General features: G+C 44.6%; 1 protein-coding gene across 23 annotated transcripts in view; it reads left to right on the forward strand.

Moving 5' to 3' along the window:
• Nucleotides 1-368: 368 nt before the first annotated feature.
• RBFOX2 (RNA binding fox-1 homolog 2) overlaps nt 369-16481 on the forward strand; it is a 296547-nt gene continuing 280434 nt past the window's right edge. For 15 of the 23 annotated variants that reach the window (XM_050806241.1, XM_050806245.1, XM_050806244.1 and 12 more), the window contains exon 1: nt 683-963. In XM_050806241.1, the coding sequence (XP_050662198.1) occupies nt 778-963 (186 nt within the window). In that variant the 5' untranslated portion in view covers nt 683-777. Of the gene's footprint in view, nt 964-16481 lie in introns of all 23 variants that reach the window. The other 8 variants (XM_050806250.1, XM_050806254.1, XM_050806251.1 and 5 more) reach the window with 2 other exon arrangements.

Below are 16481 nucleotides of genomic sequence, written 5' to 3' on the forward strand. Positions count from 1 at the left end.
CCCCGCCCCCTCTGCGCTGGCCGGCACTCCTGCCGCGCGGAGCCTCCAGGACAGTCCCAGGCCCGTGCCGGAGATTCCCGAGCTTCCCCGATCGCTTCCCAGCCTCCCTCGGGCAGCTAGCGAGGAGGCGACGGAGATTGCCGAGAAGGGCTGGCCCCGCCCCTCCGCAGGCAGCCACCGCCCCCCTAGCCATAGCCTCCCGCGCGGGCTGGAGTCCTACATCCCGGTCCCTCCCTCCCTCTTTCTCTCTCCCCGCCTTCCCGGTGCTGCCACAGTGGCGGGTCGGAGGATCCCGGCCAGTCAGCTCGTTCCTGCCTCGCGCCCCTCCTCCCCCCAAATAAACAGCCCTCCCTACGCCTTGGGAGCCCGGACCGCCCCCTTCCTCCCTCGGCCGGCGTGTTGTGAGGGAGAGTGTGAGCCAGCGCGGCCGGCGGGCGAGCTCCGGGAGTGCGAGAGGCGGGGCGGCGCGGCGGGCCGGGCCGGGTGTCGCGTGTGCGTGCGGGGGTGCGAGCGAGTGCCCGTCGCGACCCGCCAGTGGCCCCGCGCCGACAACCCGGCGGGCGGGCGGGCGGACGAGCGAGCGGCCAGGCGAGGAGCTGCGGGCGCGAGCCGCGGAGGGGCGCGGAGTCCGCGCGCTCGCGCGCACGCACGCACGCACGCACGCGGGGGGCGGGGGCAGGCGCGCGCCCGCCTGTCGCGACAGTCGGGGCCGAGGCCCAGGGGGAGGTGGCCTGTCGCGGGTCGCCCGGCTCCCGGAGGCGAGGGGGGCGCGGGCGGATGGCGGAGGGCGCCCAGCCGCAGCAGCCGCCTCAGCTCGGGCCCGGCGCCGCTGCCCGGGGCATGAAGCGGGAGTCGGAGCTGGAGCTGCCGGTGCCCGGAGCGGGAGGAGACGGAGCCGATCCCGGCCTGAGCAAGCGGCCGCGCACTGAGGAGGCGGCGGCCGACGGTGGCGGCGGGATGCAGGTGACCGCGCGGGACGGGGCGCCCAGTTATTGCGGGGGAGAGGGGGAGTGGCGTGAGGGGCGACCCCGGGCTCCCCGGCTTGGAAAGAGGGAGGGCCTCCGGGGGTCCTGGGTTGGAGGTGGGATGGGGGGACCAGTCGGGGCCTGGTTGGAAGGTGGGGCGAGCTCGGGCTAGGAACGAAGGTTGCAGGACTGATCCTGGTGTGCCTGAGAGGGTCCTGATTCCTGAGGGGCGAGGAGGCACGACGAGTGGATAGGTTTTGGGGGGAAATCGAACGTGGTTGAGATGGATTCCATTTCTTCAAATCCTTCCTTAGTGCCCTGGGGTGGAGTGGAAGCCGGGAAATCCTGGGTTCTCTGGACGGAGTCGAGGAAGAGGGGATCTCGTGGGAAACCTCCCAAGAAGAGGGAGTACCTTTTGGCAGCCCTGGGCACCCGCTGGGATGGGGAAGAGAAGTGGCGTTTCAAGGAGAGGAGTGAAAAGCAAGAAAACTCCGAGAGAGAGCCCCGAGGGGATGTGGCTGAGATTGTGGGTTAAAACACACAGAGAGTGTGAGAAGTACAGGGAGTCTGGTAATGTTGTGGGGACACGGTGGTGCTTAGTCTCATTAACTTTGTGGAGCATACTAATGAGTCTGAAGGGAGACACCAGACATGTCCCTCCTGTTCTTTGCCAATTGCATTCTACATCTCCAGGACACAAAATAGCTCTTTAATGTCCTGGGCTATTAAAAAAAAAAATTTATAGGGCGATTAGAAGACTGGATTCTCAATTCTGGATTCAAAGATAAAAGTGGTTAATTTGGGTAGGGAATGGGAAAGGTATTGATGATGTCAGTTGACTTCATAGTTTTGAGGAAGACCTTGAAACCTTTGTAGGTTTTAGGGTTTGGTCTCTGCCCAGAAAATACTGCTATGAAATGGTGAGTCTCACCTATCAGCAATTGTGCAGACATGTGCCTAGTTCTCTCAGAGTCATAGGATGTTAGAGGGATGAGGAAGACTAGACATCTTTTCCAGGGGTTCTTAACCTGGACAGACTAGGAAGATTCTTACTTATAAAAGGTGATGTGCACTTTTTGGTGGCAGAGAGTCAATAATTTTCATCTTTGTTTTTTTTGGAGGGGATTTGAGTCCCAGCTTGTTTTAACCACCTTATTTTATAGATGGGGAATCAGAAGTCCAGAGAAGATGAGTGACTTGGGTAAGGCCACCCAGTTAGCTGGTAGTAAAACTAGAACCAGAAGCCTGGTCTTCTAATTCCTATTCCTGTGCTGTCTCCATTACACCACTCTTGGAAATCTCTGCAGTGCTAAAAGACTTCCTGTGCTCTGCTCCCTGCTTTTCAAGCCTCTGCCTGACTTCCTGTGTTAGGGACGGAGCTGTACTTAAGCCTAGCGTATTTGTTGTGTGCTTCTTGGTCTCCTTTGCAGAGTTTACCCTGTTACTTGTGTTGATTTAGGTAAAGTGACCCTCTTGGTGTTTATTGTTGAATTCTTTTGTTTTGTTTGCCTGCTTTTATTTTCCATTAGAACTCTGTCAGGTAGAGGGATTGTGAGAAGTAAAAGCTCAGGGCCATGGAAAAAAAGACAGGAAAATGGGAGACTGCAGGTGAGGTGAGCTAATATTGGATGGTAAGGAGGGAAGACTGGATATAGGTGCTGGTGAGCAGGTTCTACTTTGTGTGTGTGTGTATGTCTGTATGTATTCATTTATCATTTCTGTCAATCATAGTTAATAGTGAGACCCCCATCCCTTTCCCTCATTTACTCCTGGGGCCTATTATCTGCTGGTTGCCTTCAAATTGGCTAAAGATAGTGATATTCGGAAATGGAGCAATATGTAGGGACGTCACAGGGGTGTGCAGAGGAAAGAGTGGTTAGGTCCTTGGGGGTAGCTGAGAACTATCCCTCTGAGAATCCTTTTTTCACTCTGTGTATTTGTGGATGTTCTTTGTTTATTTTCTTTCTATACATTTTTTTTTTTTTGCCCAGGTTGGAGTGCAATGGCACGATCTCGGCTCACTGCAACCTCCACCTCCACCTCTGGGTTCAGGCGATTCTCCTGCCTCTGCTTTCCGAGTAGATGGGATTACAGGCATGTGCCACCATGCCCAGCTAATTTTTCGTATTTTTAGTAGAGGGGGGTTTTCACCAGGTTGGCCAGGCTGTTCTCGAACTCCTGACCTCAGGTGGTCCACCCACCTCAGCCTCCCAAAATGTTGGGATTACAGGCGTGAGCCACCACACCCAGCCTTCTGTGCATTCTCGTTGTTGTAGGTCCATTCCCCTATGTCATACAGGTATTCAGATCATCACTGATTTAGGTCCTGCCTTCAACTAGCTGAGTGCCTGCAGAAATCTTTCATTTTGGGGCCTCTGTTTTCCTTAGCTATAAAATAAAGTATGTGTACAAGATGATTTCCCTCGTGATCTGCCCGCCTCGGCCTCCCAAAGTGCTGGGATTACAGGTGTGAGCCACCACGCCCGGCCGGTTTCTAAGTTACCTTCTAAAAGATATAAGTCCAGTTCACTGTGCTTAAGGTGCATGCAATCTATGTGGGGAAACAAATGGGTGAAAAGTTTTTTTAAAGAAGTGTGAGAGTATTACATGAATATACTTAATGTTTATTCATTGAACTAACGTTTATTGAGCAGCTGCTGCATCCCAGGCACTGTTTTAACCCTGAGATACAATAGTGAACAACAACGAAAAACCCTTGCTGTCATGGAACTAATATTGAATGGGAAGAGACATCTAATAAATCAACAACTATAATTGTATGGTGATAAAGGCTAAAAGAAAAATAAAGCAGGGAAAAGGAGAGATGGGAAGGGAGAGAATGCAGATGGTTACGGAAGGGCTTTCTGATAGATGGCCTATGAGTGAAGTGAGGGAATGGACCATTCAGATGTTTTTGGAAAGAGGGTTCAGGTAGAGGAGGTGAGGGCGCAGAGGCATTGAGAAAGAAGACTGCTTGGTTTGAGAACAGGAGACCAATGTATTAATAGCTGGAGCAGAGTGAGCAGGGACAGGTAGTCTTAGGAGATGATATTAGCGGTTTAGAAGTATCTATAGGCCCTATGTAAATACACACTTTAAAAATCTTAGCTGGGTGCAGTGGCTCACGCCTGTAATCCCAGCACTTTGGGAGGCTGAGGTGGGCGGATTGCCTGAGGTCAGGAGTTCAATACCAGCCTGGCCAACATAGTGGAACCCCTGTCTACTAAAAATACAAAAAATCAGCCAGGCGTGGTGGCAGGCGCCTGTAATCCTAGCTACTAGGGAGGCTGAGGCAGGGGAATCACTTGAACCCGGAGGTGGAGGTTGCAGTGAGCCGAGGTCCCACCATTGCATTCCAGCCTGGGCAACAAGAGTGAAACACTGTCTCAAAAAAAACAAAAAACAAAAAAACAAAAAATCTTATTGTAGCCAGTGTTTTGGGTATGTGGGCTTGCCTTAAAGTACATGTTTTTTGTTTTTTGTTTTTAGGTGGAGTCTCACTGTTGCCCAGGCTGGAGTGCAGTGGTGCGATCTCAGCTCACTGCAACCTCTGCCTCCTGGGTTCAAGCAATTCTCGTGCCTCAGCCTCCTGAGTAGCTGGAACTACAGGCATGCGCCACCACATCCCGCTAATTTTTGTATTTATAGTAGAGATGAGATTTCACCATGTTGGCCAGGCTGGTCTCGAACTCCTGACCTCAGGTGATCCGCCTGCCTTGGTCTCCCAAAGTGCTGAGATTACAGGCATGAGCCACTGCGCCTGGCCTGTTTTCTTAACACGTTTTCTAGCTCCTTCTGTGAAGCTTTCCCTGACAGCTTAGTTTGCACCATTCAGATCCTACTCTTGCCTCCTGGTATATTGATGCTTAGTTGTGCATCATCTTTTATTGTCCCTTAATTGTTTTATTATTCTTGTTTCACTGCTAAGATTGTAAGCTTCTAAAGGATAGGAACTATATTTCCTTTGTATGTATCCTTCGTAATACCTAACAGTTTTGGGTACTTGGTAAGCGCTCAATGCCTGTTAAATTGAAATTGAAATTTACCTTTTACAGATAGTTAAGGGTTAAGAAAAAATTACGAAATTCCGGAGTAAGGGTATCATCACAGAATTTTCCAGGCACTTTGGATTCACCCCTTTTTATAGAATAAGTTTACTTACTGGAGTCATTCCCAAGGCTACTTACTAAATGGACCTGTAGTGCTAAGCATTAGGTTCCAAAGTTGAATCTTGTTAAGTTGTATCACTAAGCTTTGCAGTAAATCATCACTTACCAAAATGGAGTTTAGGAAACTCCAGAGAGTCTGTGATGCTTTTATTACAGGCTGGGCAAGATGGCTCACGTCTGTAATCCCAGCACTTTGGGAGGCCAAGGCGGGTGGATCATGAGGTCAGGAGATCGAGACCACCCTGGCTAACACAGTGAAACCCTGTCTCTACTAAAAATACGAGAAAGTAGCCAGGCGTGGTGGCAGATGCCTGTAGTCCCAGCTAGTCGGGAGGCTGAGGCAGGAGAGTGGCGTGAACCTGGGAGCGGAGCTTGCAGTGAGCTGAGATCCGGCCACTGCGCTCCAGCCTGGGCGACAGAGCAAGACTCCGTCTCAAAAAAAAAAAAAAAAAAAAAAAAAAAAAGCGGAAGCTTTTATTATAATCCTTAGGCTCAGAAGGAACCCTAGGAGAAAGAGAGGAAGGGTCGGTGCTTTCAAAGGCAGTATACAGAAACGTGATGTAGGTGGAAGAAGAGTCGATGCAGCCCTGGAAAGAGTATAGAAATAGAGAAACCTGAACCTTAGAGTAGGAAAGAAGTGACAAACTCAACTGGAAAGTTGATGTACAGTTCAAGAAATGTAGTTAGAGAGAGCACTTGGAAATACTGTACTCAAACTTGGTGGGAAGTTAAATGAGTTACTCGTAGGGCTATTAGAGATTCATTTCACTTTAAGTCTGATATGTTTGAAATTTAGGCCCTATAAAACATATTGGGGAATGAATTCTTTTGGTCAGCTTTTCTAGTGAACAATTTGATTCACAAAAATTTTATTTTTGTGCAGTTTTCTAAACGTTCAGCTGCTGTATAAGGTAAGATATACCTTACTACTTATAGCTTTCAGCAGAATTCTTTATGTCAGTGAAATGTTGATATGGTATAATTATTATATGGCCGAGCAACTGCTTCTCACCATAGAGTCATAAATCCAGTTTAGCCAAGTAGGTTCAGCAGTTATTCCTATTAGCAGCTGATTCTAGTGGTAAGATGACTTTCTTTCAGGTTTCAGGGAAGGGGTTCCAGATAGCCTGAAGTTGCTTTGTAGATGCTGTATTTATTGAAGTAGTTTATCTTCCCATTTGCTTATTTATGGGCTTATTTCCTCATAAGTGGATGTCTCTTTGTACCCTCATTTGGGTATTTGGTGCTGCAACTAAGCATGGTGCTACCGTTTGAGAAGAGTTATAAAAATATTGTGCTTTTTTTTCTTACAAGTAATTTAATGAACAATATTTCACTGAAATTACTGAATTTTTCATCTCTCCCTGTCCTAGTCTCCTTGGGCTGCCACAGCAAAATACTATAGACTGGGTGGCTTAAACAACAGACATTTATTTCTGACAGTTTTAGAGGCTGGGAAGTCCAAGATCAAGGTGCCAGCAGATTTCGTGTCTGGTGATGACCCACCTCCTGGCTTATGGATAGCTACCTTCTTGCTGTGTGCTCACATGGCCTTTCCTCAGTGTGTGCTCTTGGGGGGAGAGAGTCAGTGGTCTCTTCCCCTTCTTATAAGGGCGCTCCTTTATTATACAGTTCCCACCCTCATGACCCAATCTAAAGCTAATTCTGGAGGTCCTACCTCCAAATACTGTTACACTGGAGTTAGGGCTTCAACATAGAAAATTTGGAGGGACACAGACATTAAGCCTATAATACTACCAAAGTGGTAAATATTGTAGCTGGAGAAACTGAGGCACAGTCATGTAAAAATTGTTCCTTTTTCCCCCATGTCTCACAAGGAAGTCTGCAAATGTAAAACTGGAAATGTATTTGAGAAGGAGAAAGTCAGATCTGAAATCAGAGTAGAATTATTCTTCGGGGTGACTCAAGAGATTAGCCTGAGTTGAATTTGTCTCCCAACTGCCTCCCATTTTCTAGCTACTCTGTCATTTTTTTTTTTCACTATCACACTGACATGTGAACACAACAGAAGCTAACTAGAAATTTAACTTTCATTTTGCTATAAAGCAGACTGGTGCAGACAGGCCTCAAGATTACAGGACTGCTGAGAAAGAAATTGAGTTATACTACTTTGTATAAACAGGAATGTTGCTAGTCAGTCTCTAGTTTAACATCTCTCCAGCCTTCAGTTTGATGTCAGGCTTTAATAATTTGTAGAAAAAGACAGTCATTTTAGTAAGCAGATTTCTTTCAATTTTTGTTGATATACATTTGTAAAGCATACTAAACATCTTTATTCTGGGGCGAATGTGTACTTCCTTCAAAGACAGGAGCGAAGAATCGCAGACATGATTGGAAGGAAATGGCAGTAATTGGCGCATGAGCAGACAGATGGAGTGAGGGATGGTGAGTGCATTTGGTGTTTTAGGTGGCCCCTAGGAGTATTGAGTTTCCTATTCTTCTCCTCTACGACCCCAATACAAGCAGGCAGCTTCCAAGGCTAAGGTTTCATTATCTAATCCATCACAGATCAGCTTGAATAAACCCATTGGCTGATGCTGATCTGGTTAGGAAAGTAGTGCAAAGCTGCTTGAGCCAGGATTGGGACAAATCGGATCAGAACTGCCATGTGAATCCTGGACGCATTTCTGTAATTTGGGTGGGCAAAGTAGTTTGGGAAGTCATTTACTCAAGAGAGTGAGCAGTCAGCCATGAGTTTTTTCAAATCTTGTCTTAGGGGCTCTGAGGGGAAAGTGTGTGGAGGATTTGATACATTTCTCTGGAGGATAGCCAGATTGCTTTGATTATTTGAGTCTGAACACTTTTTGGTCACTAATGCTCAGAAGTGACTTTTTTTTGGTAACATTTGGAGATTCCAGTCGTGATCGTTTAATTGTGAGTGATCCCTTAATCTGAGACTGTAAGATATATGTCCCTTCTCTGTTTTAATTTTATTTTTTATTATACTTTAAGTTCTAGGATACATGTGCACAATGTGCAGGTTTGTTACATATGTATACATGTGCCATATTGGTGTGCTGCACCCGTTAACTTGTCATTTACATTAGATATATCTCCTAATGCTATCCCTCCCCCAACCCCACGACAGGCCCCTGTGTGTGATGTTCCCCACCCTGTGTCCAAGTGTTCTCATTGTTCAATTCCCACCTATGAGTGAGAACATGTGGTGTTTGCGTTTTCGTCCTTGTGATAGTTTGCTCAGAAAGATGGTTTCCAGCTTCATCCATGTCCCTACAAAGGACATGAACTCATCCTTTTTTATGGCTGCATAGTATTCCATGGTGTATATGTGCCATATTTTCTTAATCCAGTCTATCATTGATGGACATTTGGGTTGGTTCCAAGTCTTTGCTATTGTCAATAGTGCCACAGTAAACATATGTGTGCATATGTCTTTATAGCAGCATGATTTATAATCCTTTGGGTGTATACCCAGTAATGGGATGGCTGGGTCAAATAGTATTTCTAGTTCTAGATACTTGAGGAATCGCCACACTGTCTTCTACAATGGTTGAACTAGTTTACAGTCCCACTAACAGTGTAAAAGCTTACCTGTTTCTCCACATCCTCTCCAGCACCTGTTGTTTCCAGACTTTTTAATGATTGCCATTCTAACTGGTGTGAGATGGTATCTCATTGTGGTTTTGATTTGCATTTCTCTGATGGCCAGTGATGATGAGCATTTTTTCATGTGTCTGTTGGCTACATAGAGTCTTCTTTTGAGAAGTGTCTGTTCGTATCCTTTGCCCACTTTTTGATAGGGTTGTTTGATTTTTTTCTTGCAACTTTGTTTAAGTTCTTTGTAGATTCTGGATATTAGCCCTTTGTCAGATGGGTAGATTGTAAAAATTTTCTCCCATTCTGTAGGTTGCCTGTTCACTCTGATGGTAGTTTCTTTTGCTGTGCAGAAGCTCTTTAGTTTAATTAGATCCCACTTGTCTATTTTGGCTTTTGTTGCCATTGCTTTTGGTGTTTTAGTCATGAAGTCCTTGCCCATGCCTATGTACTGAATGGTATTGCCTAGGTTTTCTTCCAGGGTTTTTATGGTTTTAGATCTAACATTTAAGTCTTTAATCCATCTTGAATTAATTTTTCTGTAAGGTGTAAGAAAGGGATCCAGTTTCAGCTTTCTACATATGGCTAGCCAGTTTTCCCAGCACCATTTATTAAATAGGGAATCCTTTCCCTATTTTTTGTTTTTGTCAGGTTCTTCAAAGATCAGATGGTTGTAGATGTGTGGTGGTATTTCTGAGGGCTCTGTTCTGTTCCATTGGTCTATATCTCTGTTTTGGTACCAGTACCATGCTGTTTTGGTTACTGTAGCCTTGTAGTATAGTTTGAAATCAGGTAGCATGATGCCTCTAGCTTTGTTCTTTTGGCTTAGGATTATCTTGGCAATGCGGGCTCTTTTTTGTTTCCATGTGAACTTTACAGTAGTTTTTTCCAATTCTGTGAAGAAAGTCATTGGTAGCTTGATGGGGATGGCTTTGAATCTATAAATCACCTTGGGCAGTATGGCCATTTTCATGATATTGATTCTTCCTATCCATGAATCTCTTCTCTGTTTTTAACGGTGAGATATTTTTATTACCAATCTTAATATGTAATCATATTTGTTATACATATATATTTGAAATATGGTGTAGTAAGGAAGCACCATTTAGAGCTTCTTATATTGGGATTCGAATCCTGGCTTCTCCATTTACCAAGTGAATGAGCTATTCAGCATCTCTGAGCTCCTGCTCCCACATCTGTGAACTGGGAGAATTAACATATACTCTTATAAACCACTCTAATGAGAACTGGGATTCTTTAAAGTGCCTATCAAGGAACCCAGCACTACATGTTTATTTCTTGCTTTCCTTATATCCTGCTATGCAGCACTAACTTCCTGCTTACTGTTTAATCTGCATGGAGTGGCTAACGTGCTTCTGATTGATTAAGTGCCAGAGTTGGGAACTACTAGAGATGAGCAGTGTGTTAAAGAGAAAACCTAATTTGCTCATCATCCAGGGTGGAGGAGCGGAATGAACCTGGTCATTGTGGTCTCTCTTGTCAGAGGAAGGGGAGACAATTCTTTGCTAAGGAGTAAAAGGACCACTGCCGGTATCACAGTGTCTGCAGTGGGGACATGGATTTCCTAGAATCCGTGGGATCTCTGCTAGGAGGGTGGGTGACAGATTCACTGGCTGTTTTAGTGGTACATAGAATGCAGGAACAGTGAAAATACTGTGTTTCAAATTTCATAAGTTTTGTTAAATATGTTGGTTCAAAAGTGGCACTTTTTGTTGTCATTTTGTCTATGGAAATTGAGCTGGGATGCCTTTGTGTTGTCTCTTGTGGTCCCTTTTCAGTTTCTTCAAACCCGCTCTCCAGACTGCTGACACAGTGATCTATCTAAAAGAGCCAATCTGGCCAGGTGCGATGGCTCACGCCTGTAATCCCAGCACTTTGGGAGGCCGAGGCGGGCAGATGACTTGAGGTCAGAAGTTCGAGACCAGCCTGGCCAACATGGTGAAACCCCCATCTCTACTAAAAATACAAAAATTAGCTGGGCATGGTGGCGCATGCTGTAATCCTAGCAATTTGGGAGGCTGAGGCAGGAGAATTGTTTGAACCCAGGAGGTGGAGGGTGCAGTGAGCGGAGATCGCACCAAAGCACTTCAGCCTGGATTACAGAGTGAGACTCTGTCTCAGAAATAAAATAAAAGAGCCAATTTGTTACTTCTCACTTAAAATCTTTTGAAAGCTTGTGTTTGATTTTAGGATTGTCTGTTATCTTGTTTGGCCTGACTTCTGTGTAACTTTCAAGCTCCGTCTCTTTCTACACTCCACCTCCAAGTCCATGTCCAGTAGCTTATGGTTTTCTGAGCATATGGTGCCACCCAGCTAATGAATACCTCTGTGCTTTTGTTCCTTTTCCTTCTACCCAAAGTTCCTGTTTCATCTCTTCTACCCCCACATTTCTAAGGCTCAATCTTTAATAATGAGTTTGGATATTGATTCCTCCTGGATGCCTTTTGTGACCATTCCCATGTCTCCCACACACCTGCACTCCTGCTGTCTTCCAAGACATCATGTCTATAGCTCTGTTAAAGGACTTTTTAGATTAATACTTGATGGAATGTCTGCCCCACCACGCTTACCCAGAGTGTGAGATCCTTAGGAGTCTGTAGGATTTAGCACCATGCCTGGGCCCAAGTAGTCACGAAGCTGTCCATTTTTGTTAAATTGAACTTTGTCTTCCTGCCTCTCAGTTGGGGTCTGCAGATGGCTTTAATTGTTTATCCAGATTTTCCCTGGGGGGTCTGGCGGTTGGTCTGCTTTCCATCCCCTGTGAAGACGGCATGTTGTGTGATATGTGGATGTTACCTGATCTTTTCATTGATATCAGGGTTAAAGGTGAGAGAGGGGTCTCTGAAAACAGAAGCTGGGGTAGAATTTAACTGCTGAGTGTGTTGGGTAGGCATGGCAACCTGATATTTAGTTTCCTGTGTTCAGATATTAATTGAGTGCACGTGTGTATGTGTAAAAAGCTCCTTTGTGATAGTGTGGTTAAGGAGAAAAGAGGAACCACACAAGTGAGAGGGGCAATTAGAGCCAACCTGTTCCAGTTCACTGGAGCAGGCTGTTGATTTACCTTTTTACAGTGCTGCTGCAGGATTCTGGAGTGTAGCAGTTCACATGCATTACTACCATTTGGGGTGAGAACTATTGGATCAACTGGAGGCCTTAACCTTTCCCTTCTCAACCAGTGAATTTCGTCAGATACTATAGCTTTATTTTTTATTTTTTTTTGAGATGGAGTTTTTGCTCTTGGCACCCGGGCTGGAGTGCAGTGGCATGATCTCGGCTCACTGCAACCTCCGCCTCCCAGGTTCAAACGATTCTTCTGCTTCAGCCTCCCTAGTAGCTGGAATTACAGGCACCCGCCACCAAGCCCAGCTAATTTCTGTGTTTTTAGTAGAGATAGGGTTTCACCATGTTGGCCAGGCTGGTCTCGAACTCCTGATCTCATGATCCGCCTGCCTCGGCTTCCAAAGTGTTGGGATTACAGGCGTGAGCCACGTGCCTGGCACTATAGCTTGTTTTTATGGATCTGGGGAAAATACCAAGCGGAGACCCTTCACAATACATGGTATTTTTCACATCACTCTTATTGGATATGTTTGAAAATAAGGAAGTTTGATATTGTTTCTTTAAATCTCAGCTTTGGCGAGAGATTCATAGAAGTATTTTATAAGAATTCTCTCTGGCTGTTGTTCTCCCCTCGTACTTCACTTTCAGCTTCTGGTTTGGGGTCCTGTATAATCCTTGCCTGTTCCAGCCAGTTTAGTAGGGGCCTCTTTAGCTGCAAATGATTATACTTCATAGTGCCTCTGGCCTTTTCTGGTCTCAGTGAATAAAGAGAATTCTGAGAAGGGAATGAGAGAGAGCAGCCTGTAATATATCACTTCCTTCTGACGAGTCCTGCACTTACGTGGCATCTAGAAATTTCTGCCAAAAATTCAAGGCACAGGACACATGATAAATACCACTTATGAAGTAGATGACATTCTTGAATTGTCAAATGATAATGATTGAATAACTGCTTAAAAAACCTGTTTTCCCAAGGGTGGAAAACAGCCTTTGAGGTTTAGACTTCCACATGGGTGTGTTCAACCATAAGATGTGGGTTTTCTCAGGGACTTAGGTCCCCAGATAACACCTTGGTATGTGGGATTTTTCCCATGTATAGTCTGGTTCCTTGGTTTCTCCTTTGTTGAAGAAGAGACATTTTGCACAGGGTATTGGATATTTTATTCCAGGCATGTGGTTTTTGAGGAGGCATACTGTTTATGTATTTATTTATTTTTTCTGGCTGCATTGATTTTGCCAGATTCTAATTGGAAATACCACAAGCAAAGCGTGATTTATCATGAGGGATGGGTGGTGTGGCTGTGGAACTCTCCTAGCTCTGGGGATTGGGGTGGAGGCAGAAGCTACGTGAGTAAAACTAGAGGAACTACAGACGGGGTGTAGTTCTGGGGAGACTGGGGGTGTCTGAATGTGGCCTGCAGCAATTGCTTGAGTTGAAATACTCTTGGACAGAGGCTCATAGGAATTTTTTTCAATTGCTTTTTTTTTTTTTTAAATGAGCTTTTTCCCGTACAAATTGGCAGTTGTTTGAAGGAGTGGGCCTTAATTTTTGCCAGCCAGAGTGATTTTCAAAGCAGATCTATATGGATTTCACTTAGGGGTTACTTTCAGGGGTATGTGGCTTGTTCTGAGACAGGAGGATGTTGGTTCCATTTTCCTGGAAGTTGTTGGGACTCCTGGATGGCCCTGCTCTATTTGTCTTGGGCCATTAGGCAAGTGGAAAAGCAACCTGCATAGTTAGCCCTGTTGCGTGGAGTTTAGTTTCATAATTCATCCTCTTGGGGATTTTTATACAGTCACACTTTCAGCCTAGTTTGTTTTCTCCTTTTTTCTTTTCCTTCTTCAGTTCAGTGGTCCACAAAAATTCTTGGGAGGATAGGTAATAATTTCGGGTAAAAGGCAGGAATTGTAGATCTTTTTTTAGCCACCTACCGCCATTAAATTTCTCCTTATTCAGCTTCTCCTTCACCTGCAAAAGCATCTGCAAAGGAGGTTGCTGTCCCCTAATCAGACTGGCTTGTCCCCTAATCAGTCTGAATATGTGGCTTTGACAGCTTTCACCTGCTGTTTCTTAGTTTCTAGGGGGTAAGATAGTAGGAATGTGTGATTTCAAAGTGAAAACTGGCAAAATTGAAAGATGTTTTGTGGTGGCTCCCAACATCCACAAAGCTTAACCCATTGGTTTGCTCCTCATATACAAGCTTCCAGGAACATGGTCACTGTTAGTGGCTGGCACAGTGGGTTTGAGGACTTTGTTGGAACTTCTGGAAGTCTCCCCTTTGGCAGAGCTTACAGGGAGTTGGTAGTACTTGTCCTGAAACTCTGACCCTGGTCTTATGCTATGCACACCTCGTTTAAAAGAATGCAGTGTACTGCTATACAGCTATTGCTTAAGCAGTTCGTTTCATATATGTCTGTATTTGTTATATACTTAAGATTTTACTATATGTTTTGTGTTATATTTGAAATAGAAGTCCTAGTCTCATTCGTGGTTCTTATTAAGCTGATAATAAATTGGCAAATTTTGATATCATCCAAGACTTTGAGGTAATGCTAGTCGTACTCAAAAGGTCTGTATTTGGATTTATAAACTAATTTTTCTGTTAGCTAGCTCTTCTCCATTCCCAGCTGCTGTTTGTTACTCATTATAGACATCTTCTGTCCCTCTACTTTGTTAAAAATCTTTAGCTGCTTGTTGTGATACTGAATAGATCTTTTTGCAGCAGCATTTTAGCTCTGAGCTGGCTGTGTTTTACAGTGTTGGAGATCAGTTGGTTAACTTTGGCATTTCCTACCTTCAGACTTAAGCATTAAAGTGTGCTAAGTGCATGTAGTAGCCCTTCAGAGAGGCGCTTATCAGGGACTCCTAGTGATTTTTGTCAGCTGTATAAAAATGCTATGATTAATAGATAACCCATATCCGTGTGTGCATGCACAATTTTCCTTTTTGCTTACTCTGCATTTCTCTCTCTAGGAGTAGTTTGAAATAAGTGTTACTCTGTAGGCTTTGCTTTTCAATCCTGGGAAGCCTATTTTAAGAATCCCTTATTTGACTTTCTTGAGTTTGGTGTAGGTATCATTTACCCCTTTTGGATTTTAGCTTTACTATGAGTAATTTTTGCAGTGTTAGAGGCAAGTAGTAAATGCTTTGGTTTAACAGTATCCCAGCGCTTAAAGAAACCTAAAAAATTTGATCCAACATTCTGTTCTAAGTTAGGAAATTAAATAATTTTATTTAATTATAAATAAAGCTGTATTGTATTGATTGCTGTTTAAGAAATGATACTAGGTATCATTCTGCCCATGCCCCAGCCTCCCACCAAAAAAAGTTAAATAACTTTGGACATTAGAATTAAATACATTAAAAAAAAAATCTATCACACTACACTTTTCATAAGCAGATGTTGTGATGCTGAGCTATTGTGTAGCATTTTCCAAACCAGGATTTACGTGCAGGATCCCTACCTGTAAGTTAATTCCTAACTATAAATTCATAAATATATCTGTAGTGAAATGTCTTCCTCTCATTTCTGCTTCCTATCTGTCCCTATTCCCTTTACCAAACAAGTAACCACTGTTACTAATTTGTGCGTTATCCCTCCTCCTCTCTTTTTGACACAAACACTAGCAAACTCTCTGTATTTTTTTTTTTTTTTTTTTTTTTTTTTTTGAGACGGAGTCTCGCGCTGTCACCCAGGCTGGAGTGCAGTGGCCGGATCTCAGCTCACTGCAAGCTCCGCCTCCCGGGTTCACGCCATTCTCCTGCCTCCACCTCCCGAGTAGCTGGGACTACAGGCGTCCGCCACCTCGGCCGGCTAGTTTTTTGTATTTTTTAGTAGAGACGGGGTTTCACCGTGTTAACCAGGATGGTCTCGATCTCCTGACCTCGTGATCCGCCCGTCTCGGCCTCCCAAAGTGCTGGGATTACAGGCTTGAGCCACCGCGCCCGGCCTGTATTTTTTGCTCCTTGCTTTTTTCAATTTACTGTATCAGAGGCTAATTTTTCAAATGTAATAGGGTCTATTAAAGTTTTCATTAGTGGTTTCTCTCTTTCTCTCTCTCTCTCTCTCTCTCTGTGTGTGTGTGTGTGTGTGTGTGTGTGTGTGTGATGCTTAGTGAAGGTTTTACCACTCTGAGATTATAAAGAAAATAGAATGGCCTTGCAGACAGACAACCCTGAGGTGGTATACCAGCATTTCCACTTCACAGCTGTGGGATCATGGTTAAGTGACTTAACCTATCTAAATCTCAGCTTTCTTTGTAAAATACGTTATAGGATTAGTGTAAGAATTAAAAAGAGATACTGTATGTAATGTGTTTAGTTCAGGGCCTGACACGTAGTAGGTATTCTATTATGTAATAGCCATTTTTATCATTATTACTTAGTCCTATTTTCTTATTCTTGTCCTCAAGTGCTTTTGGAATTCTTCCTTCAAGGCAGGAACAATCTTTTTCTTTTAGAGGGTCTAACTCTGTCACCCAGGCTAGAGTACAGTGATGCTATCATAGCTCACTGCAACCTTGAACTTCTGGGCTCAAGTGGTCCTCTACTTCAGCCTCCCGAGTAGCTGAGACCATAGGCATGTGCCACCATGCCCAGCTAAGGAAAAATCTCAACTTTTGTAGCCTTGTGCCCAGGATATAATATAATAAGAACTGAGTAGACCGGGCTCAGTGGTTCACGCCT

Source organism: Macaca thibetana, chromosome 10 (assembly GCF_024542745.1).
Source record: "Macaca thibetana thibetana isolate TM-01 chromosome 10, ASM2454274v1, whole genome shotgun sequence".
Classification (NCBI taxonomy): domain Eukaryota; kingdom Metazoa; phylum Chordata; class Mammalia; order Primates; family Cercopithecidae; genus Macaca; species Macaca thibetana.